The 26,223-nt window shown below is 39.4% G+C and overlaps 2 protein-coding genes across 4 annotated transcripts in view; one reads left to right on the top strand and one right to left on the bottom strand.

Annotated features, from left to right (window-relative positions):
* Positions 1 to 1,583: 1,583 nt before the first annotated feature.
* JRKL (JRK like) lies at positions 1,584 to 4,785 on the bottom strand. Its single transcript, XM_079788818.1, has 2 exons — positions 4,709 to 4,785; positions 1,584 to 4,305 (listed from the first exon to the last, which is right to left on the bottom strand). Exon 2 carries the CDS (start codon positions 4,161 to 4,163, stop codon positions 2,589 to 2,591), a length of 1,575 nt encoding a protein of 524 aa, XP_079644944.1. The 5' UTR covers positions 4,164 to 4,305; positions 4,709 to 4,785; the 3' UTR covers positions 1,584 to 2,588.
* Positions 4,786 to 5,135: 350 nt separating this feature from the next.
* Positions 5,136 to 26,223, top strand: part of CCDC82 (coiled-coil domain containing 82) — a 36,467-nt gene continuing 15,379 nt past the window's right edge. The window contains exons 1-5 of one of the 3 annotated variants that reach the window (XM_079789248.1): positions 5,136 to 5,381; positions 11,094 to 11,821; positions 12,255 to 12,453; positions 22,360 to 22,452; positions 25,574 to 25,698. In XM_079789248.1, coding sequence (XP_079645374.1) covers positions 11,108 to 11,821; positions 12,255 to 12,453; positions 22,360 to 22,452; positions 25,574 to 25,698 — 1,131 coding nt within the window. In that variant the 5' untranslated portion in view covers positions 5,136 to 5,381; positions 11,094 to 11,107. Of the gene's footprint in view, positions 5,583 to 11,093; positions 11,822 to 12,254; positions 12,454 to 22,359; positions 22,453 to 25,573; positions 25,699 to 26,223 lie in introns of all 3 variants that reach the window. The other 2 variants (XM_079789249.1, XM_079789250.1) reach the window with 2 other exon arrangements.

Genomic DNA, 26,223 nt, shown 5'->3' with positions numbered 1-26,223 from the left:
AAATCTGGCAAGACTGGTCAGAGAATATGAGTTTATGGCTACTTAGTGGAGAAATAGAAAGCCAAACAGAAACTAAGAATTTATGACTTTGTACCCAAATATAGTACCCAAACATCTTCTGGCATCATCCACTAAGTAGTCCCAATTATTGATTAAACATATTTAGCTTGGCACTGACTTATCATTCCATAAATTTCATGTTAGTGCTGTACTGTGCCAACTCTTTGAGATTGCCTCATGAACTAAAGAGAAATAGTGTTTGTATCAACTTTTCCCCAATGATGTGTTTTACATTGGGAAGTGAGAAAGGCTCCCCACTGAGCATGGCTAACTAGAAAGCAAAACAGATGATCCAAGTTTCAAATGCGATTATTAGGTTGTGGATAAACAGGGAAATAGAGACACAGCCGGGCAATGAAGAAGACTAATCTCATAAAAGGGTAAAGGAAAAGAAAACGGGTGCCACAACTGCACTGGGAAGTAGAGAAGTAAATTCAGTTAACTGTGGTAGATGGTGGAGGGTGGCAGCAAGGAATAAATGTTGAAGATTTGAAAAGGTGAAGAGGTTAGCCTAGGTTGGATAATACAAGTACAGTCTTGGGTGACAAATACCTGGGCTTAAATTCTTACCTGCAGCAAAGTGGTGATTTTTAGCAATTAAGAGTGTGAGCTGAACATCAGTATTTCCACCTAATTCACAATTTGAGGATTATGTAAGTACATTGCTTAAACTATAACATGGTATTTGGTAATTGGCAGCTTTTATCATTGTTTAAGGATAGAAGGGTCCAAAACAGAACTGTTGGCAGCTTCAGAAGAGAGTAAATAGCTATAAAACAAATAAAGCAGTTTCTCACAGGTTAGAGAAGTTTGAAACTACACTGCTGAACAGTAATGTTAATTTAACCACTAGGTGGCAATGATACAGCTGAATTTTACTGACAAGGTTAATTTTTAAAATAATGAGCAAATCCAGACAGAAATTCCAAGAAGCTTTTTAGTACATATTTTCATTTGAGAAAAATGAAAAATCCATTTATATACAATTAATTTATAGAAGGAGTAATCATCTGATTCAGTATCTGTTAACTTCTCATGTTTCTTTGTGCACTGAGGCAATTCATGCAGCACATAAAACTTTTAAAGTTCTCATCACAGATGTCTTTTTAAAAATCTAGACATATATCATGAAGATAACAGAAGTTATGGAAAGCAAAAATCTTTTTGAAGTTTTAGAATTCTAAGAAAGGCACTATAAAATGCAAAGTATTTATATGATAAAGTTAAACTTTAAAAAATGACACAGAACAATTCTACTGTTTTTTAAAAAATTTAGGGCTAAAACATTAAATAATATGGAGAGACTTTGCTTTTAAATCACAAATTATATTAATATTCACTTAGGTAGTGTTTTCATGTCTTGAATAAACATACTAAATTTAATAAGCAAATATATCAAAACGTTTACAAATTCTAGAATAAGTTTTACAAGTGTCAAAATAATAAATGATGAACTTCTTAAGAATCTGACCATTTCCATAATTACCTCTGCTTTCTTCATAAAGCAAGTCATACATAACCTATGGCTTATTAAAAATAAAAACTTTATTCTTTTTTTTTCTTTTCATATGAAATAAAAAGACGGTATGACAAATTTTTTTCAAATTATTCACAATATCAAGTACACAGTAAAAAACAACAAAACTTTCAAATTCCCAAGATGGTCACCCACATATAAGATGGGAGCTCATGTAACATTATAGAACCTGTAATATAATTAGGTGAATAAATAATAAACCTATACTGTTACTCAATTCATAATAAAAAGACCCAATTAAAAGAAGCCTATTTATTCCCTTTATATAAATAACTTAAAGCTCCTCAAATTTTCAACTTCCAGTTTTCTACAAATGAATAGAATATCTTTTATATGTTTTCCAATAGTTTTGTCATTAATTTAGCAATCACTTCCTATATTGTATTTAATTCAGTTTTCAGAAAAATCTCTCCTATTGCCATCCTAACATTAATATAACAGAACTATGATATCTAAGACATTTTTATAATTCATAGATTACTGTTTCCTCCTCATTATTGAACTTCATTTTGAGTTATTATAGATCACCCTGCAATATAACAATATAAATATTTCCTCATTCTTTCAGCACATACAGATACACAAAGCAAATAACCATTTAAGAGGGTTAGACAAGAAAAGATTACTGTGGCAGTGCTCACAAATTAAACAAAAATTTCAGGAAAATGCTCTATCTGTTCATTATTATCTGTAACATTTGCTAGAAAATGTAGGGAATGCCACTGTTATGGAAGGGATAATTATAGACCTACAAAAGTGAAAACATGTGTACATGTAATTTATATTTATACAGAACCAGCTTCAGATTATCTGCGTAAGTAAAGGGACAAGAGACACAGATGATGCAAAACACATAATCCTCAAACCATTTCAGGTACATTTTTGTCTCCATATTTCATAGGACTGTGTCTGACAATTCAGAACACACACACAAAATAAAGCCATCATTGTAGAGAGGTTAAGAGTTACAAACAGTAATATTGAAATGCCATTATTGGCTTGAGTTGGTCATCTTCTGTTTATTTCTGATGGTGGCTCGAAGTTTACGTATCACCAGTTTATCGGGCAGAATTATATCACCTTGTTGTTCTAGATAATCCAATAAACTTTCAGTCCATTGGAGAGCAGCTGCATGATTGATATGTTTCTCTGGAATTAGTTCTATTGCCTCCTCCTCATTTTCACTGGATTCCTCTGTCTGGCCTTGGGCTCTTCTGATGATTTCACTGTCAGTTAGTACTTCATAACCAGGTTCAGTACTGTCCACTTCAAGCCATTTTTCAATGTTTTCAGTAGTCACATTTTCCAATCCTTTGGTGTGTTGTAAAATGGTGGCCACGGTAGCCAGCGAAATATCTTCTTCATCAAAGTCCAAGCCTTCTCTCTCCTCTATGGTAGGAAGAATCTTCTTCCATGCTCTGCTAATGGTAACTGGCTTTACTAAATTCCAAGCCATTGCTACTTCATACAGTGCATCCAGGAGAGTTAGCTTTTTCCAGAATGATTTCAGGTCATTACCTTCTTCCAAGTTGCTCTGGAGAAGACCTGCACGATAGTTTGTCTTCATTGTTGCTATGACACCCTGGTCTGAGGGCTGAATCAGTGAAGCCACATTAGGTGGTAAATATTTAGCAAATATTTGGCCATCATCCGACCTAAGGACATTTTCATTTGGATGTGTTGGTGAATTATTCAACAAGAGAACAGCCTTTTCCTGTAGGCCTCTGGAGCGTAAGTGCTCTCTAACTTGTGGCACAAAGATCTTGTCAAACCACTGTCGGAAAATGGAAAGATCCATCCATGCACCTTTCTGGCTGAAGTAAGAGACTGGCAGGTTTGAGGTGTCGGCTGACTTGAAGGAGCAAGGTTTCTTTGGTTTCCCCACCACACAAAGTTTAAGTTTGTGTAAACCTGTCGCATTGGCACAACACATGATGGTGACTCTTTCTTCAATTGACTTGTGCCCAAAGACAGTGCATTTACCTTTGATTACTGACGTCCTGGAAGGCAGGCATTTCCAAAAGAGTCCAGTTTCATCCGCATTGTAGATTTGTTCAGGCTGCAGATTCTCTCGTTCAATAAAGTCTCGGAAGTTGTTACAAAAATCTTCCACGGCGGTCTCGTCTCCGTGCAATCTTTCATTCCTAATGTTAATCTCTCGAATGCTGTGCCGCTGCTTAAAACGAGTCAGCCAACCGGCAGAGGGGTTAAAGTCACCATCCATTCCCAAAGCATAGAAGAAGAACTCGGCCCTTTTTGCACAAATGGGTCCAGATACAGGATTCCCTTTGGCTCGTTGCTGGTTGAACCACTCCAGCATTGCTCGGTCCAGTTCCTCATACATGGATGGCTTCATGGACTTCCTTTTGGCCAGAAGGCTCGTGGAATCAGAACTGCTCGCGTACGTTATGATTTTTTCCTTGTTTTTCCTTATATCCCTAACTGTTGTCTCGCCAATTCCATAAATCACTGCCAGCTGCTTGGAAGAACCTCCGTCTTCAAGTTTCTTGATTATGTCAAGCTTATCTTTAATAGTCAGCACCACTCGCTTCCGTTTCCCGGACATGGTGAGGCTCTGGGACTCTCCCCGCACGCACACAAGGACGCGGCCCGCAAAATTCTTCTCTCGGGGACTCGCTTTAACTCGGTGTTACACACTGTCTTCCCACCTCACCAGGCGCCTGGTGGCCCGTCCAGGCTGGGCTGGGCTGGCAAAGAGACAGCAGAGGAAGGTGAGAGGGAAGTTTGGGGGAACAGGCCTTTAACTTAGACGGGCAGGAGAGGAGGCCCCGGGTCACCGCGGATAATCAGGAATACAAACATCCGTTTTATTCCCCCAGTGGCCGCGGGAAGGACTCTCCCGCCGCCGTGACCACAAACCTCCTTCACACCAGGATCCCGGGGAGGCGTCCCTCACCTGCCCCGCCCCGAAGTTAGGAGAGAGCGGAAGAGCCAGGAGTCGGCGGCTGGCCCCCTTTGCCCGGGGGCACGGCGGCTTGATTCCCACCCCAGCAGGCAGCCCTTGGCCCCGCAAGCCCCGCGTCCCCCCGCGGGCTCGGCCCGCACCGTCCTCCCCGCCCCTGGCCGCCGCCGCCGGGCCCCTCTCCCCACCTCAGTTGGAAGCGGGAGCCCGCACCGCTCGCAGACTAACGCGCAGCGACTGCTCCTCCCCCTGTACACGCTCCCGGAAGACGCCCCCGCCCGCCTCTGGCCCCGCCCCCAGCTCCTCCCAGAGGCGGGACTTCCCCCCGGACCCCGGAACCGGGAGGAGTGAGTGCCTGGGGCGGGGGCGGGGGCGGGGGCGGAGGCGCTTTGAAAGGTGAGCGCGCGGGGGCGGCGCGGGCCAGCCCGGGGCGGGGACTCGCTCGGGCTCCGCTCCGGGCGGCGGTGGGTCTCCCCGAGGGGCGGGGAAGCCACGCCCCCCCGGCGGGTCGCGAGGAACCTTCCCGCGGATGCTCTGGGGTGGGCGGGACAGCCCCGGGCGCACCTCCCACTCGCGGGGAATGCGCTGCCGTGGGCGGGGTGCGAGGCGGGGAGATGGGCGGGACTGATACGGGGACTGCGAGTGGCTGTGCCGCGGGCTTCTGGCCGATGCCGCCCCAGGTTTGTTTCCTGAGTGCGGAGCTCCGCTAGCGGATTGTGTCGTCCCGCGCACGTCACCGCGAAGGGGTGGTCCGAGGGTCCGAGGGTCCGGGCTCCGGGCTGCGCGCTCCCCCTCCGGCCGGCAGAGGAGCGGACCCGCGGGCGCGCCGCGCCGGGCACCTGCGTCCCGCCCGGGAGCCAGGTTTGTAATCCTGAAAATGACTCTCGTGTTGATCAGTGTTTACTCCCGGGAGGATCTGTTCCTCCTTCTGCCGCTCCTCCCGGCCGGATGTATAGAGCCACCTTCCGCGTCACAGATGGTAATGCATACTGTAGGTGTCTGGGACGCCAGACTGGCAGGATCCGCTCTGCGAAACGGTGGAGTCTTGTCCCGTGATAATAGGTCTGTGTAGGGGGGGGGGGGGGGCGGGAGGAGAGAGACTTGGCTTTCCTGTCTTTAGGTGTTTCTTTGTGTTTTTCTGTTTCCTATTCCTTGCTGCCCATTTCCCCAGCCAGTGGGAGAACTATGATCAATCTATTCACTGCATCGTGTATTAATGCTGTCCCGGTTTGATGTCCTTCGTAATCTCATCAGATTGTGAGCTCCGTAGGAGCAGAGACCCTGTTGTTGATTTCTTCTGGCGGTGCCACAGTTCAGTGCGGGTGCCGGCACGTAGAATGCATCAAACAACTCGTAGAATGCATCCAACAACTATTTCTTTGCTTATTGAGGTTGCCCCTCGAAACTGTCATAGAAAAGCACACGTCAAGGAGAGGTGATGTTTTCCAAATAGGACTGTCTCCCTCCTCGTGGGTTTCATTCACTGCGCTTCAAATCTTAAAGTGTCAACTGTCACCAACATTGTTCACAGGGCAAGTCCTAGAATGAATCTTCTCCTGAGAATTAATTAACCTCAAAAAGTCTAGACGGAAGGATATTCCTTCTGATGAGCAATGCGAGTGGCATTCAAGTGCCCCTTCTTGGTGTACAGTTACTCTGTTGGAGAAAGAACACAAGCAATACGGAGTGTCACCTTTACATTTTTCGGCAGTCAGCTTCGCCATGTATGTGCATCTTACATGACACTAACCAAGACACGCAAAGGTGTGATAATACTGATCCTCTTCACTCACTTATTTCATGCTTTCTCTTTGGAGTCTCTGTGGTGGTTTTTCTTGTTGATTAAAGATAAGGTGTCATTAGAGAAGCTTCATTAAATTCTCATTTCCAGAAATTGAATGTGTACTCAGCATATATAGAAATTACATCCATTTGCATGGATTCTTTAATTCTAACGACGAAGAAATGTCTAACCTATCAACTTAGCTTTTCATTTCTCTCAGGTTCAGTTCACTTCCTTTTCCCTCTGTCGCCATTCTTTCACACCCCACCACCCTCAGCTAACATAGTGAAAGTATCCACAATTTTAAAAAGAGGAACCAATCATATTCAAATTATCTTCTTTTTCAGAATTTTTGACATTATAAGTGGTAATTTTGAAATATGGAGAGACCATGGAAATTTGCTGGTTGACCAAATGAAACATGATTTATTTTAATTAAATAAAATGTGCCTCCTCAAACATTTAACACTAAAGTTTTCCAAAATAAAATTTTTCTCATAAGAAACTGCCTTTTTTTTCCAAAATTTTACTTTTTAACCTAATGGGGAATCCTTTAAATTTTGTGCTAAGTGTAATCGATAAGATGAGAGAGAATTCTGCAGATTTTCATTTCTTTAGTACATTATTTGCTTTCCTGTTGGATAACTAATTTTCAGAAGTTTCTGGCATAAACCCACGTGCAGTTCAGTTATGTAATTAAAGAAGCATGTTTGTAAACTTTAAATTATTTTAATGATTATTTTCTGAAGCTAAAATTTAGCATGAATGAGATTATAAAAATGATGACTTTTTTAAAGGCGTCATTTTTACTACCTCGTGCAAATATAATATTGGCAGCCGTCACTGTGTTGCATTGGACTGGGAGTCAGGGCCCTGGTTTCCAGTCCCTCCTCTCTCACTAACAAGCGGTGTGATCTTCGGGAAGTCATTTAAAGTCTATGTCCTTGGATTTGGTTTTTATAAGTAAAGATAGATAATATCTTCCTTTTAGGATTATTGTCAAGATTTAAAAAGATATATAAAAATGCACTGAAAAAATATACAGACATGGCTTTTTTAAGTAGCTGAACTGTGCAATCATTGGATAGTATGACATTCTGAATTGTTTTTTACCATTGTCATAGGAATCACGTGTTGCTATAATAAATGTGTTTAGAGTATGGTATACGTATATTTGTAAGTGAATCATCTAGTGTATATGAAACTGCTTTTCAGTACTAATAAAATCTTTCACTTTCATATTCCTACTGTTCATATTTGCTTTAGTGTATCTACGGAAGCCATATTTGTCATTTGTTTTTATAATTTTTTATTATTTCTCCCAGGTCAGATTTATAAGAAAGCCTTCCATTTCTCAGTACAGTGTAAAGCACATACACACTTAATTTATGCAAATTCAACTATATGTGCTTTAAAAATATTCCTTTGGCTTCAAAATATAAGCTGCCTAATTTGTCTGGTGCTTAATAAAAAGGAAAAACAGTAATTTGTTTAAACCATGGAGGAGAAACTGGGTGGACATATTTTGAAGCAGTATGGTATACAAAAAAACACTTTAAACAGTAATGTATTTTTCAAGGGTAATTTTAGCCACATACAATTTTCTTTGCTGATGTTAATTAACATAAGCCTTCTGTAAGACACAACCTAATGCCGGGGGTCTTTCCCAGCATTTAGAAGGGTTCAGGAATCTGGAGAAGGCGCTGCGTGTAAATTAATGAAGAGACTAGAAATATAATATGGATTTGTAATCTATGGGGGAGCCAGGGGAAGCTTAGCTATAGGAACCAAGTTCTCTTCATCTCCGAACCCAGGGCTCTTTTTATTCCCACATCTTGCCCCATAGCAACGTAGATATACATATCAAAGGTAAGGTTTAGTATACAGTAGACATTGTCAGTTTGGGGGGAACTGCCTTCAACTGTTCAGGTGTTTGGCCAGCAGGAGGCAATAACATGTAGATTAAAATGCCTTCAGCTGTCTGGCAACAGGCAATAATAATATATGCAAATCTTTAGGTGGGGAAATGCCCTTAGCTATTCCAGCAGCAGGTAATATGTATTCAGCCCTGCTGAATCCCAAGATCCATCAACCTTTTGATGAAATTTCTTGCATTTATGACATGCTGGAATTAGCTTCGGGCAACAACCCAAGTGTAATTTTAAATAGCAGAATGTTTGGTCTATTTACTGGGATTTGTTAAATTGCTGTTTCAGTGCTGAATATATCATGCAGTAGTTACTATGATAAGATGGGACTTCAGCCTACACTATAATTTCTGTTGTGTAATCTTAACAATTGTTCTGATTTTCTATGAGTTGTTACCATTATAGGAGTAGTCACATTACCTTATAAACGATCAGATTTTGTACAAATGAGTGGTTATTTCTCCCACCCCCAAAAAGTAATCATTTTGGGAAGCTATAAACTTGGTTCAGTAATACCACCATTACTCATAAAAAAAATTTTGAAATTACCTTCAGTTTGCAACACTTTAAAAAGATAGCTTTAATGGTACTTAATCTTCATCTTTTGAAAGTGGATTTAATTTCTGGAAAATTCTCACACAGTCTTTTATAACTGAGACCAGTGAATAAAGTCTGTATTTAAACCACTCTGGGATAAAAATGAAGTAAGATTATTCTCATATATTTATATATACATTTGAAATGGTTTTTAGAAAACCTCCAGGAATATTCTGTGCTATGGCAGAAATATTGGAATAGTCAGCCTCATAAGGGGTGATTTATTTGAAGGAGATAGCACTCAGTTGAATACCTAAGCTCTTATACATGTACTAGAGGCTCGGTGCATGAAATTCATGCACTCAGGGTGGGGGAGGGGTCCCCTCAGCCTGGCCTGTGCCCTCTCACAGCCCAGGATCCCTCAGGGGATGTCTGCCTGCCAGGGGGATTGGGCCTAAGCTGGTAGTCAGACATCCCTCTCACAGTCCAGGGCTCTAGCAGTCCAAGACTCCTCACTCCTTACCGCTCACCTGAGGTGGGAGAGGCCCCCGCCACCACCACTGCACTCACCAGCACTGACCACCAGGGGGAAGCTCCTGCGTTGAGCATCTGCCCCCTGGTGGTCAGTGTGCATCATAGCAACTGGTCGTTCTGCTGGTCATTATGCCGTTCGGTCAATTTGCATATTAGGGTTTTATTATATAAGACTAGAGGCCCATGGCACAAATTCGTGCATGAGTGGTGTCCGGCCTGCCTGCCCTGATCGGGGCTGATTGGGCTGGCCAGGGGGAGGGGCCACAGGCGGTTGGTCAGCTGACCCCGCCCCCCTGGTCCAACTCCTGATCCAGGGGACAATTTGCATATTGGCCTTTTATCATATGGAGGATTATGAGGTCAGTCTCATTACATTGTGATATTTCTAGTTTCCTTAGCAACCACAGAAGTGTGTATGTGCTACTGTGTTACTGTTTTTCTAGTTATCTTGTCTCTTAAGTGTTCCTTTACTATATGGTTGTGATAATTTTGATGGAGTTCATCCTTTTCTGAATTGGAAACTTACAGCATTTGTTTTCCTTTCCCAATACCATGCTCTGCTTCACCATAAAACTTTTTTTTAATCTGGTTATGTTATTGGATTGTTAGTAAGTTTTCTGTTGTATTATATTGTATCTTTAACTTTGAGTGGTTTAAAGCCATTGCCATTTTGTAAATTATATAAAGGCTGCAATCTTAGTGGTTAGTTGTCTCTCAGCTTTGCACCACTATCTTTTTTATGTCAATTATGACTTTATAACTTTCTTTATATAAATTGATTGATCCTTTGTTATAATTCATATCATATCTCTGTTCAGAATTTTTCTTTAGTGAAGCACATATTGTTCTGATCTTTAGTGAAGCACATATTGTTCTGATCTTTCTGCATCTTTACATGTTTATCGATTATCATTCTGGTAATCTAATCATACTTTTCTATACTCATGTTATTTTTCCAGCATAAAGCCTTTTATCACACCTTTTAGGTCACATTATTATTTACTAAACTTATTATGTTCTTTCTCAATGCCAAAGTTTTTACCTTAACATTTTTATCTGCCCGAAATCACTTTTTTCTTTCATTCTTTTTGTTCAAATATAACCAATCTGTTAGAAGTTTATCAGATCATATCTGTTCAATAAAACCTTTAGTGAAGCACATATTGTTCTGATCTTTCTGCATCTTTACACGTTTATCGATTATTTTTATCATTCACTTGGTACTGAATGATACTGCCTTGCATTTTTCTTACTATATATTTATGTTTTATTTCTATACATGGATAATAATCTTCTGAAGAACAGTACCATGCTTTTTCTATGTATCTCTTTCAGCAAAACATACAGCATAATTCAGAATAGGTTTTCATATAATGGTTTCAGAGATGTTCAATAAATTATTGGTATTTTTTTAAAAAATACCTTTATTGATATTGATTGAGGAAGGAAGAGGGAGAGAGAGCTAGAAACATCAATGAGGAGAGAGAATTATTGATCAGCCGCCTCCTGCACAATCGGGGATCGAGCCCACAACCCAAGTATATGCCCTGACGGGGAATCGAACCTTGATCTCCTGGTTCATAGGTCTGTGCTCAACCACTGAACCAACAAGGCTGGGCCCAATAAATTATTTGCTGAATAACTATCCTGCCATCTTCACTCAGGTAGTTAATGTGATATTACCTTTGTGAACCATGTTATAATACCAAACAAATATAGTTTGTACCATAAATGCATTCATTGTTGTAATCTGGTTATCATTATTATATCCCTAATAACTTTATTTTGTAGAAGCTTAAGTGAAAATGGTACGTGAAACAAGGAGCAATTCTAAAATTCAAGAGCGTGAGCAGAAATCTCGAGTTGATTGGAAGCGCACTAAAAGAAGCAGTATCTCACAGTTAGTGGATAGTGATGAAGACCTTGAGAGTGAAGACGGTGAGAGTGAGGAAGAGCGTGATAGTGATGAAAGTATTGACAGTGATGAAGAGCTTGCTAGTAACAAAGGGCTTGAAAGTAATAAAAAGCCAGAAGATGAAAGTGAGCTTAAGTTAGTTAAAGTTGAAAGTGAAGGAAACAACTGTGAGCATCTCATTGACACTGGCAGCAGTTCAACAAATGAACGAGAAAAGAACAAAAGCAATCAGAGTAGTAGTGATTCACCAGACCAGGAAAAGCATTCAAGTCAAGAGGATGCTGATCCCAACAAGCACCCTGAACAAATAATAGAGGAGGATTTAGAAGAAGAAAACGTAAAGCGAGGGAAGAGAAGAAGAAACTCCTCGGTGATGAGTGACAGTGATGAGAGAGGTGACAGTGACGACAGTGACGTCGCAGTGAGGAAAGTAGGTGTCAAACGTCCGCGTAGAGTGGTTGAAGATGAATGTTCTTCAGCGGAGCTGGAGCAGAATCAACCTGAGAAAACGTCAGCTGCAAGAAAGCGAGAACAACTCCAGAAGCTGAAAGAACTCTCAAAACAAAGATCTCATCAGAGACGTACCAGTAGTAGAGACTTTGAGGTGTGTTTTATTTTATTGGTTTTGTTACTGTTTTTAAATTTTTACTTAAAAGTATTTACTTTTTATAAAAATGAAAGGGCCGTGTCTGTTCTATTTCTCTATAATTCTAGAATTTATTTTTAATGACGTATCCATGAACATGTTTAATTGAAGTACTGTATCTAATATATTGTTTTATCATGAGCTTCAGTCCATCTTTCTTGTAATATTGAAAGACTGTTTTGTATGGTATTTCCTGTTTTTATCTTCTTATAATCTTAGTGTCTATTTTAAGTATTTTACATATATAATTTTCAAATTTCAACATTTAACATGATTTTTTAACCTTAAAATATGAAATTAATTTCTATGTATCTTTTTTTGGGTTTGGGATTTAATCTTTTAATATCATTTCCATACAATTTACTGAAGAAATATGTTTTAATTTAATTAGGACTCTGAAAGGGAATCTTGCCCAAGCAGTGATGAAAATGATGAAGATAAGGAGGAGGAAGAGGTTGATGAATCTGATGAAGATGGAGATAATTACATTATTGATGACTTTGTAGTACCAGATGAGGAGGGTGATGAAGAGAATGAAAGCCAGCGAGGAGAACAATTGGCTACATCACAACTGAAATCTAATTCACTTTGTAAGTTAAATCTCAAGAAAATGTTTTATGACTGTTCTAATCATGATATTATATCAGGTATGAAACCTGCCTGTTACTGTCAAGTTGTAAATTGATTAAGAACTGTGACTTCATTTTCTGAACTTTAATTTGTTGGTTTGATAATAGTTTATCCTAGTGGTTTCAGGAACCGTTTATACTCTTAAAAATTATTGAGGACCCCAAAGAGCTTTTATTTTTGTGGGTTATAGCTATCAGCATTTACTATTGTAGAAATACAAAAGAGAAGTTTAAAACGTATTTATTTATTAGTTCACTTAAAAATAACATTAATAAACTCATTAAACATAAACAACATTTTTATGAAAAATAACTATGTTTTTCTCCCAAAATGAGAATGACATTGTTTTACTTTTTAAAAAATCCTCACCCAAGGATATGTTTATTTATTTATTTGTTAATATATTTTTATTGATTTCAGAGAGGGAGAGAGAGAAAGAAACATCAGTGATGAGAGAGAATCATTGATTGGCTGCCTCCTGCATGCCACACACTGGGGATCAGCCTGCAATCTGGGCATGTGTCCTGACCAACCAGGAATCAAACCTCCAACCGTGACTTCCTGGTTCATAGATGGATGCTCAACCACTGAGCAGTGCTGGCTGGGCAGGATATATTTATTGATTTGAGAGAAAGAGAAACTTCCGTTGGCTGCTCCCCTCTCTCCCACCCACCATATCCCCTGACTGCAACCCATGCATGTGCCTAATGGAGAATCAAACCTGCAATCTTTTTGGTGTACGGGATGATGCTCCAACCAACTGAACCACCCGGCTTTAGCATTGTTTTTCATTTTAATAAATATATTTAATGACCAGCTTAATAGGAGGCAAGGCAGTTGGGTTCTTATATCTGGTTTTGCATTCAGTCTGTTGTGATGTATTTTGTTGAAACAGATGAAGACAATCTTGCTTCACACAAATCGCTGGAAAAGGGAGGAGTATTTTCAAAGTAATCATGTATATTCTCATTTGACACAATACAAAACGTAGAAAAGTCATAGAATCTTAAAACATAGCTGTAATATGAAATCTGAAATCATATAAGTGAAATTTTAGTACGTATTTAGATTACAATGTTTTGGTCGATCTTTTTTTACCCATGCATGATTTTGTAACATCATGCATTGGTCATTTGGAAAATATTGGTTCACTAGGTTTTACAAATCTTCTAAATATTGATTGATTTCATGATACAGTGTTTTTAATATTTGGTAATATTAACACCAGTCTTATCAGAAAATTCTTTAGGTTGGGGAAGCTGTCAAGTTCACAGTAACAGATACAAATTTTTCAAAATTCTACTTTCTACTTAAAAGTCTGTTGTTGTTTTTTGTCTTTGGCAACAGAAACGCGAGTTCTTTGTTCTTTTTTGATAAAGTATTTGACAAATGCCAGCATAACCATAATTTGTCAGTCATTCTTTCAAGTAAACATGGTGCATCATGACAGTTGCGGCTTTTTAAGCTCCCAACTCAGTTTTTCTCAAAGTATGACTGATCGTACTTTGATACGCAGCACAAGTACTTTATGCATACATCCCATTTTATCACATTAATTGCTCAAAAGATGGATACTCAGGACTTAATAAAATTAATAATGTTTTACTACTTTGCGAAGGACATTCTTAAGTGAAAGTAGCTTTGTTACTAAGTGCATAGCAGTGATGACCAGTAGTTTGGTGCTACCTCCATGCTAGGGGGCCAGTTGCCTTACCCACAGTTACTTTTGCACCATCATTGAAAATCTCAACAGTAAGAACAGCAAGTGATTATCTTAGTGTTACTGCTTTGACCTCAGAGGTCACAAATGGACTTGGGAATTTACCAGGGTCTACAGGACGTGAAGCATCACTCAGTGAAACGTATCAGCAATAGGAAAGTAGAAGCTTTCATATTTTCATATAGCTAATGAAAATATAAATAATAGGACCCAGAAAATTTAGGGTGTCTTTAAGTATGTATTATTCTGATCCATATAATTGTACGTGAATTCAAAGGTTTTTATGATGTTTTACTCTGAAAGAAACAGGCTGTTGGAGGTACACTTTTTTTTCTTAATTTTTTTATAAGAGCAAAAACTAAGTGTATTATGATTCAATTTAACCACTTGATTTATAATGAAATAGATTGAGGTGTACATCAAATTTAAAGAAATTTAGCAGTTATAGAGATGTCAGTGATAGGCATTTATGTATTGAAAGCGAATGACTGTTGTACTTAGATCAATAAGCATTGGTTCACTTGTTACCTTGATATTTGAATATCAGGGAAATTCAATTAGGAAGTATCCCATCATTCTGGATTATAATACCTAGAATGTGATAGAACATTTGCTGAGAGATACCCATTCATACCTACTCCTGCTAATTAATGAAAATAAAAGTCCAGCATGTAGAACTATTTTAACTTCCTTCTCTATTCTGCACCTTTGTGCTTGCTTTTGTTTTTTTAAGGACCATTTTAGATTTACTGAGAAGTTGAGTGGGAAGTAAAGAGAGTTCCTATATAACCCCTCACACACACAACATCCCTGTTATTAACCTCTTGCATTTGGTACATCTGGTATGATGAGCCAATATTGATGCAGTATTATGAACTGTAGTTCATAGTTTATCTCAGGGCTCACTGTTTGTGTTGTACATCCTATGGATTGTTTTGGTATTTTTTAAAATGTATTGTTCAATTATAGTTGACATACAATATTACATTAGTTTCAAGTGTAAAATGTAATGATTAGACATTTTTATAACTTATGAAGTGGTCACCACAATAAGTCTGGTACCCACCTGGCACCATACATAGTTACTACATTATTATTGACTATTTTTCCTATGTTATACTTTACATCCCTGCAATTATTTTGTAACTGAATATTTGTACTTCTTAATCTCTTTCACCTTTTTCTCTCATCTCTATACCCCTTCCATCTGGCAGCCATCAGTTTGTTCTCTGTATCTGTGAGTTTATTTCTTTTGTTTGTTTGTTTGTTCATTTATTTTTTTAGATTCCATATGTAAGTAAAATCATACATGTTTGTTTTTCTGTGTCTGACTTACTTCACTTAGCATAATACCCTCTCGGTTCCTCCATGTTGTCACAAATGACAAAATTTCATTCCTTTTTTTATGGCTGAGTAGTACATTCTGTGGATTTTGACAAATGTATAGTGGCATTATAGGTATGCATGATTACAGCATCATATGTGTTCCATTTATTTACCCTTCCCTCACTCCTCTGAGCCCCTGACAACCATTGATCTTTTTACATAGTTTATTTTTGCCAGAATATTTTATAGTTGGAATCACACAGCATGTAGCCTTTCAGATGGGCTGCTTTCACTTAATAATATGCATTAAAGTTTCCTCGATGTCTTAATGTGGCATGATAGCACATTTCACTGAATAATTCCATTGTATGGATGTACCACAGTTTGTTTATCCATTCACCTGTTGATGGGCACATTGTTTCCAAGTGTTGGCAATTGTGAATAAAGCTGCTATAAACATCCGTGTGTAGATATTTCTATGGACATACATTTTCAAGTCATTTAGGTAAATACCAAGGAGCTCTGAGCTTGCTTTTACTACTGAGCATCTCTACATCCGAGGGGAATGTGATCCATTTTTTATGCAATACATTTTATCTTGTGCGTTCTTACCTGCAACTGCTTCTTCTGGCTCTATCCTTACAAGCTTTCCTTAACTTGTAACTATATCCAATGCCTTTCCTCACTTGAGTTGTCATGTCCCATTAGCCACTATTCTAAATCTTTTTGTTCAGGTTTCCTGTAACTCTACAAGCATTGTACTCAGGCTCTTGCACCCATTAATCCGGTGCAATTGCTCTCACTAAAGTTAGTGATAATTTCCTAGTTGCCAGAATGCTCTTCATCTCGTCTATATTAACCTGGTATTGCTATGTGATTTATCTCCAACCATTGATGACTCACACTTTCAGAAAGTTCTCTAGTTATCTTCTGTGCTAGCACTCTTTCTTGCCTTTGTCTTTACAATATTGCTTTCCTTTTTTTCCATTTCTCATGTAAGTATTGATGTTTCTAAAGGTCTCATCCTCAAACTACCTTCATTTTGCTTGTGCGTCAGGAAGTCTCTTTCCCATAAGTTCAGCCTAGTCTCTAGGCAGAAATTCCCAAATCTTTGTTTCCAGTGCAGTTTTCTCCAAAGCCTATGGCCCAAATTTTCATCATTTTATTAAACATTTTCATTAGGCTGTCTTTAAGACACCCCAGACTAAATATGTCCAAAACTAAATGATCTCGAGGTAGCATAAGTGAATTTGGGGGTGTGTGTGTGAATGTAGAACTATTGTTTTCTCCCTTGTGATGGTGGTTACATTAGTAACACCTCAGAATAGAATAGTTTCCCCTCCTGCTACATGGTTGTTGCACTGGAAGAAAATCATAGTTACTTTCGCTTCTGACCAATCCCTGTATTTCTCTATATTTATTCTGAGACTGAGACTTCCAGATAAGATATGACAGAGTGTAGAGGGGTAGACTAGCAGTGGTCCATTGTATTCCAAATCTATCTAGTGTTCACTCACTAAAACTATTGTGCACACGTGTATCGGAACAACCTTCAGGTTTGTGGGTACTGAAGATGATTTTCCCAGTACTCTATCATATGCTCAGAGTGACAAAGAACCAAGTAGTAGATATAAAAGCACATCTCCTGTGCCTTGCTACATAAATGCTTGCTAGAAGACTGGAAATTGGACTAAGAGTGAACATTAACTTTCCCACCTGACACTTAAAGAGAATCATTGTATCAACACAGCACAGAATGTGCCTGTGAACAACCTCACAGCCATTTATGTTGAAGGTTAAATCCTAGAACTCTCCCTCTTGCTCTAGGATAGTAAAAAGTACCAGGGAAGTATTTTCACAAAAGGCATAGGAAGCATTGCCCAGAAGACTCTGAGGGGAAAAAATGCCTGTGAAAAATGTTGCATTAAAGGAAACAGAAGAATATTATATAAAACACTTGCTTTGCAGTCTGTGGAAAAGAAATAGGAAATTATAAGAAGAGAACAATTTGAGATGAAAGGGAGTTAGCTAAGATGAGGATAAATTGCTAGTAAATTAAAAATATCAAGTCAGAATATAATCTACATTGAAAGTGGTAAGGAGTAGAATTAACAGTTTAGAAAATCTCATCAATGACATATAGGTTAAACCTAAGAAGTTCTAGTGTAGAGAAGAAAAAAGTTCTGAGGGAAAGGATAATACATAAAGGAATCTAAATAAAGACCCTATTTTATAAATTTCTGGGAGTGAAATATAGGACAAATATAAAGAAAGAAAATTACATAACTTTAATGAGATATATAAAAGAATATTTGAATAAGAAACAATATATTTTTGGGTGGACTTTACATATGGAGATGGGAACTTAAAGATATGATAGAAGAAAATACTGAGTTGAAAAAAACTTTATACGGATTAAAGAGGCACACATCCCAATAAGTTGATGAAAAAGATTTGCAAATAGACATGCGAAGGAAATACTTTCCTAATTACAAGAATAAAGAAAAAGTTATCTAACCATTCTTTTTAGAACTATAAAAATTGTTTAATATTAGGTGCCATATCAATGTAACATTAATGTCAAAAAAGAAATATTATACCATAACTTCAATAGAGTCTAAAAAGGCATATGATAAAATTCAATGTCCATATGAGCATATGTCCTTTACATAACAAGAATATTTTAAACCAACAGTCAACATACTTACAGTAAAGCACTAGGCATAGTCTCTGTAATAAAGCACGAAACAAAAATATTTTTACTAACTTTATCCTAGTGTTTTGAACAGTGTAGCAAGACACGAAAGTAAGACAAATGTACTATTGATAAGGAAAATACATTCTTAAACATAACATGATTAGATATATATAAAAGCTGTAAGTTCCTGATTTATTTAACCAAGGATACAGAAGTTAAGAGGAAGGATATGAATGCATTGCGAGCAGGTGTAGATGCAGCATATATTTCCACAGTTTTCTCATGTTCTCTTTTCTCTACGTGGGGTTGAGGTGGAACCTGTTAGACTAGAGAAAGAAGCCAGTTTCTTATTTTGCCTCTGCCCTTTTAAACTGGGCTTACACTCCCATTCCAGAAGAAAGTACACCGATAAATCTACCTAAGAGAAGATTCATAAGCATTCTCTTGTTTGTGAAAATAAACAGCACTAGCAAGACCACATCCTTCTCAGGGCTGGGGGATAAAGCAGAGCTGGTGCCCAGGAATTCCTGAACAATATCTCTTTCTCTAGCTCTGTAATGTCCCAGGAGGCTCATTTTCCACAAGTATCTAAGAGAACCTTACTGTTTTGGAATAAGTAAAAGGTCTCAGAAAAATGACCATACTCACTGTATACTATCAATAATTATTTAAACAGTATAATGAGGGAGCAGTCCACTCACTCTAGCACAGTGGTCGGCAAACTCATTAGTCAACAGAGCCAAATATCAACAGTACAATGATTGAAATTTCTTTTGAGAGCCGAAAACCGACTTCTGCGCATGGGCCACGAAGTTTCAATCGCACTGTATGTGCGCGCCCGCACGTGGTATTTTGTGGAAGAGCCACACTCAAGGGGCCAAAGAGCCGCATGTGGCTTGCGAGCCGCAGTTTGCCGACCACTGCTCTAGCAAACACAATTAAGTTCCTAGGCATAATCTTAAGAAAAGCATAGCTTGCTAGGTACAAGACTACACTTTATATGTGAAATAGAAAAGAAAACATGAAGCATGTTTCTGGAAGGTAGTAAATAGTATGAGAAGTTATTCTTCTGAAGTTGTTTGGAGAACAAAACAATCCTAAAGTTCATTTGTAAGAACAAATACTATAGGAGAATAAATAAAATTTGAACACAGAGAAAATCAAAAGGCTTGTCCCCAGATATAAAAAGTTTTCACAAAATTACAAGTAGATCAGTGTAGTCCTGACATGAGAATGACAGCCAGATCAGTAGGAAGATGGTGCTAACACAAAATTGTAGCATATTCATGGAATTAACATATGATAAAGGGTGCATGGAAAATCAACAGAATGACTAGACTGTCCAATGATTGGGTATGGGAAACTGATAAACTGCTTTGAAAAGTCAACCTCTGTGTAAACACAAATATTGTTGGTTTTCTCCTGTGTACTTTTGCAATTTTTTTTAATAATCATGGAGGAAAGTTGTAAACAATATTTCTAGGTTCTTCCACAGAATCCCACCTAGGGAGGAGTTAAAGCACTGAATAAAGTTCTAGAGGAGGTCTGAGCTCTAATCCTGATTCTGCCTCTATCTAGTTGTGTGACCTTGAATAAGTTATGTCATCATTGTGTCATTTTTCTTAATTTTAAGATGAGATCTTTGAATTTAATTTTCTCCAATTTCACATCCAAATCTAAAATTTCAGGTTCTGAGGTATAATAATATAGTAGTATTCAAGACAAATCTCACTACCATGAAGAACTACATCTCCCAAGGATAACAGAATGAAATCTGGAGTTAGAGTGCCTGGGCCCCAACCTTGGTTTCAACATTAGCTATGTGATCTTAGGGAAGTTTTACATCCTCTCTTTATCTGTTTCCTCAACCAAAAATAAACTGAGGGTCATGCCCTGGCTGGTGTGTTCCATGGTTATAGCATAGGCCAGTGATGGGCAACCTTTTGAGCTTGATATGTCAAACTTCGCCAAAAAACTGAGCATAATTCGGGTAGTGTGTCACTTTGAGGAAAAAACATTATTTCGCAAATGTTTCATCCTCAGGAGCAGCAAATGTTTCATCCTCGGCATGCGGCCGCCTTAGCGGCCGCGTGTCATCAGAAATGGCTACGCGTGTCAGTGCTGACACGCATGTCATAGGTTCACCATCACTGGCATAGGCCAATGCACCAAAGGGTCTCACATTTGATTCCTGGTCAAGGGCACGTACCTTGGTTGCATTAGTTGCAGATTACATCCCTGGCCCTGGTCAGGGCTCATGTGGGAGGCAACCAATCAATGTGTCCTCTCTCGCGCTCGCTCTCTCCATACACACACACACACACACACACACACACTCTCCCTCAAAAAAAAAAAATAAATAAACTGAGGGTCATGATACTACATAGTATGCTTGTTGTGAGAAATAAAGCAATACACGTAAGTGCATAAAACAGGGGCTGGCATATACTTACTCAATACATTGTTTTAAATTTGAGAGGCCAGGAGCATAACTCTACCACCACCTATCCATCCACTCAAGCACAATGAAATCAAGGCTTTCTTCTTGATTTTTGATGGAGATTCCGATCCACATTGGTAAGAGAGGTTATTCTGTGATTAGAAAAAAAGTCCAGGTGATTCTGATCCTCTGTCCTTTTATTCCTAATACTCAAGAGACACTGTCAGGGTCTTTGAGATAGAGTAGCCGTTTCCAAGCTCTATGCAGGTGAGTAATCTTGGGCATTAGCACATTCAAGACATAAAAATGCAATGAGGTAAAAAAATTATATTTTAATTTATTTGATAGTTAAATTTAGATGCATAGGGGATGGATTTGATTTTTTTCTCAACATATCAATATTTTCAGAAGTTTTTCAAATATAATTTGAGAAGTATAAGACAAAGTTTAAGTGCATTTTAACACTTACAAATTAAATTATCTGCTAGTACTTAATATTGGTAGTCAAATCAAAGTTGAATTCTTTTGAAGCATTAGTTCATTTTCCAATTATGTTCTAATGATTTTTAAAAATATTAATAAATGGCTATGATCAATTCTTTCATATTTTTCATTTAGTCATAGGTCCTCTAAATCTGCTATTGTCATTTAGTTTTATTACTGCTTTATTTTATTCACTTTAGTACTTCAATAAGATGTTTCCTTTAAACAAGAATGTGTACTAAAAATTTCCCCTAAATTCTAAAAAAGGAGCTAGTTACAAACCTTTCAGTAACTAAAATATAGGTTAAAAGTTTCTCCATGTTAAATCCTATCTTTGCTTTATTTCAACTGAAAGCAAAGTTCAGATTCACCCATGGATACTAATAATAGGTCTTATTTTTCTTTCATCCCTTACCGAGCATCTTCCATTTTTTCTAAAATACCCCGGCTGCTTTTACTATGTCTTCACCACTGCTCAGAGTTGACTGTTTGAGTCATGGAATGGGTTGTGTTTTATAGAGAACATGTCCACAGCCATAGTAAACCTTGATCCAAGAGCAATGGGAAATAGTAGGGAGCATCTCTCTTATTACTGCCTGTCTCATCAAACAGATGATATTATGGGCCAGATTGGGTTAGTGGGAAATTAGGCTTATATATTTGATATAAGAAAGAGTAGACATAAGTTTTCTAAATTGATATGGAAAATCCTAAATCAGGGGTAGCAGAAAGGGAAATGAAGTTTTTATGGCCATTGGGATTCTGGCTAGGGTAGCAATTTCACATAATTTTGTATGTAACATGTTTTGAAGAAAAGGAAAAAGAAGTTTGGTGTACATATTGAACAATCCACCTATAGAAGTTTTTTCTTTTGCTCTCTCTGTCAAATTGATAATTAAACTTAGGTGAACAGGGGACAATTTTGATTTGTTTTTACAGCATATCTCTTAATTTTCCCTACATAAGTTTGAAAGTGAAGATTTATTTGAAATAACAATAGAAATTTTGGATTAGATGCCAGTAAATCTGGAAAATGGGGATTTGTTGAATGAACAGAGAAGTCACTGAGGCAACTATAAAATCAGAATAATTATCAATTTCTTCTATTTATAGTATTAATTTCCTAGCTTTGGAGAAATGAACCTATTATATTCAGAAATTGTTTTGTATACTAGATTCTGATATTAAATTAATTTCAGATTCTTTTAGTGACCACTACACTCACTTTGAAAGAGTTGTGAAGGCTCTCCTGATCAATGCTTTAGATGAATCATTCCTGGGAACATTATATGGTAAGTTAATAATATGAATGCAATAATTTTTTTTCCTTTTTCTAATTTTTAAACCATATACACTGAGTGGCCAGATTATTATGTATTCAGGGATCATAATAATCTGGCCACTCAGTGTATATTGTATTAAAAAACCAAGGAGACGCATTCTTAGGGCCCTCCAGTTATTATTCCCTCTAGAATCAACTATACAAAAGTCCATTCAAAAACTTGTTTATTATTTGAAATGTGGAAAGGACAAAAGAAATAATGTGACAGTTCCCTGATCTTAGAGCATTCACAGAGAATTTGAAGATATAGGATATGTACTCTTAAAATAGCAGAGTAGTTCAACACTCAGGTGTTGTCCCAGCCTCTGTAGGCTCCTTGAATTTCACCAAAAGTTATGCTGATTTAAGCGTCTGTGCCTTTGCTCATGCTGATCCTCCCTAGAATATAAAACTTTTCTAACCTAGATTGTCCAGGTGGGTATGAAATCATTTTCACTATTAAAGCTATTTATGACCTACTCAAATAGTACTTGTCACTCCCTCATTTGTGCTATCATTATACTGAGTATGGTGGTACTGGCGTGTGTGTACTTTTCATACTTGTATTGAAAATGTATTTTGCCTTTCTCCCTTTCAAGACCATGAGAAGAAGCATACCTTATATTTATGTACTTATCCTTTGCATCTAGCACACTATATAAAGACTATAAATATGTTCTGTTGAAGTATTTATCTGCGTGCCAAAATAAGATTTCATTCGTAGCTTGTTGAACAAGTATTTGTTGAGAGCCTATCAAGGGCCAGGCAATATTTGAGGGCTGGAGATATGGCAGTGACTATGACATGAGCTTCCTGCCTTCATGTTGCATCAAGTCTAATGGAAGAGACAGACAATGAGTAAACAAATATATAACACTAGAGGCCCGGTACATGAAAATTCATGCACTGGAGGGGAGGGGTCCCTCAGCCTGGCCTGCCCCCTCTCACAGTCTGGGACCCCTCAGGGGCGGGAGGCGAGCCAGCGATCAGGGGAAGGCAATGCCCCATCACACCTCTGCTGCTGCCATTGCCGGCAGCGCAAGCCTCGGCCGGCCCTGGTTACCTGAGCCTCGGGCGGCCTTGGGCGGCTAGGCAGCCGCCATCTGAGGCTTGCCTGCGCCTTGGGGTGGCCCTGGGCATCTGGGGGGCTGCGGGGACTAGGGAACTCTGGAGGCAGGCAAGCGGAGTGGCCGGGCCCACCTGGGGACGGGCCTGGCCTTGCCGCATGCCTGCCGCCCTGGCGGGGCTGAGGGGACTGGGCGCTGCCATCTTGTGGCATGGCAGTCAATTCCCTCCTTATTGGCTGTGGGCGCCGCCATCTTTGAGGGCATGGCAGTCAATTAGCATATTCCCTCCTTATTGGCTGTTGGGCATTGCATCTTTGTGATGGCATGATGGTCACTTAGCATATTCCCTCTTTATTAGATAGGACTAGAAGCCCGGTGCACGGAATTCGTGCACGGCGGGGGGTTGTCCCTCAGCCCAGCCTGTACCCTCTCCAATCTGGGACTCCTGGAGGGATGTCCGACTGCCTGTTTAGGCCCAATCCTGGTGGGATTGGGCCTAAATGGGCAGTCGGACATCCCTCTCACAATCCAGGACTGCTGGCTCCCAACTGCTTGCCTGCCTGCCTTCCTGATTGCCCCTAACCGCTTCTGCCTGCCAGCCTGATCACCCCCTAACCACTCTGCTGCCAGCCTGGTTGATGCTTAACTGCTCCCCTGCCAGCCTGTTTGCCCCCAACTTCCCTCCTCTGCCAGCCTGGTCACCCCTAGCTGCCCTCTCCTGCAGGGTTGATCACCTCCAACTGCCCTCCCTTGCAAGCCTGGTCCCTCTCAACTGCCCTCCCTTGCAGGCCTGGTCCCTCACAACTGCCCTCCCTTGCAGGCCGGGTGCCTCCCAACTGCCCTCTCCTGCTGGCCATCTTGTGGTGGCCATCTTGTGTCCACATGGGGGCAGGATCTTTGACCACATGGGGGCAGCTATATTGTGTGTTGCAGTGATGGTCAATCTGCATATTACTCTTTTATTAGATAGGATAGAGGCCTGGTACAGGGGTGGGGGCCAGCTGGTTTGCCCTGAAGGGCGTCCCGGATCAGGTGGGGGTTCCCTTGGGGTGTGGGGCGGCGTAAGCGAGGGGCCTGTGGTGGTTTGCAGGCCGGCCACGCCTCCTGGCAACCCAAGGGGAGGCCCTGGTATCTGGAATTTATTTTCCTTCTACAATTGAAACTTTGTAGCCTGGGGCGGCAGCCATTTCTGGGGCGGCAGCCATTTCTGTGGCAGTTAATTCACCTTCTATAATTGAAACTTTGTAGCCTTAAGTGGGTGAGCCCGGCCAGGGTGTGCAGAAAGCTTTGCTTCCCCTGTTGCCGCCGGCAACCCTGGCCTGCTCTCTCAAGCTCCATTCTGCCGCCATTTGTTTGAATTTGTTTACCTTCAATAATTGAAACTTTGTAGCTTGAGTGGAGGCTTAGGCCTGCAACAGCTATGGAAAGCTTGGCTTGCTCTGTTACCTGGGAAACCTTGCTCTCTGTGGCTGTAGCCATCTTGGATTGGGGTTAATTTGCATACTCGCCCTGATTGGCTGGTGGGCGTGGCTTGGCTGGTGGGCATGGCTTATGTGATGGTTAATTTGCATATTACCATTTTATTAGAGAGGATAATATTAGTTCTTGGGGGAAAAGGATAAAGATACAAGAGTGATAAAGAAAAAGAAAGTCTAAGTTAGTGATATTGGTCAAAGAAGATGTCTCAAGAGGTGACTTTTGGACAAAAAGCTGCAGTGAGGGAGGACCTAGCAGAGAGCACAGCTTTGTAAAGACCCTTAGGAAAGACTCCGTGTGATGTGTTCGAGGAACAATTAGAAGGCCTGGGTGGTTCTTTCCTTTCCCTAATGCTCTGATGGAATGATGTTTTTTCATATTGTTAAAATTTTATTTTAATTTAAAATGCTTCTAACCAACTAACCTAGAGCTATGGAAAGAAATCCTTAAGTATTCAGTTATTTAAATATTTAAAGAGGGCAAAGTGATTGTTGTTGTGTTTTGTTGTTTTTTTTTGTTTTTTTTTTGTGTGGTTATTTCCCTGAACAGATGGCACCAGGCAGAAATCATATGCACAAGACATGCTGACATCTCTTCATTATTTGGACAACCGCTTTGTTCAGCCTCGTCTGGAGAGCTTATTCTCTAGGAGTCGTTGGAAAGAGCAGTATAAGGTACACAGTTTTGTTTGTTTTTGAATCTCTGGAGGGTGGGGTAGAGTGGGAGACCTCTCAAGATTTCAGTGTTCTGTTGGGCTGAGCAATCTCAATTATTAGCATTTTCCTCTCTTAAATAATCAGCTTCTTGTTTCTGATCACTTCTAAAGGCTATTATTGTTTAATTATTCACTTATCTATTCAATAATTAAGTGGTTCTAAGTGATGAATAACTTAACATCTTTAGTGCTTATCCCATGTGTTAAAATGAGGAGATTGTCACCCTGGTCAATGTGGCTCAGTTGGTTGGAGTGTCATCCTTACAACAAAAAGTCATGGGTTCAGTTACCGATCAGGGGATCAGGGCATGTGCTGGGTTGTGGGTTTGGTCCTCGGTCGGGGCTTGTACCGGAGGGAGCTGATATGTCTCTCACGTCCATGTTTCTCTCTCTCTCTCTTTCTCTCTCTCCCTCCCCGTGTCCCCCCAAAAAACTTTTCTTTTTTTTAATCCTCACCAAAGTATATTTTTTCATTAATATTCAG

The sequence above is a fragment of the Cnephaeus nilssonii genome, assembly GCF_951640355.1.
Source record: "Cnephaeus nilssonii genome assembly, chromosome: 13".
NCBI classification, from domain to species: domain Eukaryota; kingdom Metazoa; phylum Chordata; class Mammalia; order Chiroptera; family Vespertilionidae; genus Cnephaeus; species Cnephaeus nilssonii.
The sequence above is the reverse complement of the archived record's forward strand: the minus strand, read 5'-3'. Positions and strand labels throughout refer to the sequence as shown.

What these genes read in the sequence shown, in the direction of transcription:
- JRKL (XM_079788818.1), bottom strand. Translation starts at nt 4,163, where the DNA reads ATGTCCGGGAAACGGAAGCGAGTGGTGCTGACTATTAAAGATAAGCTT.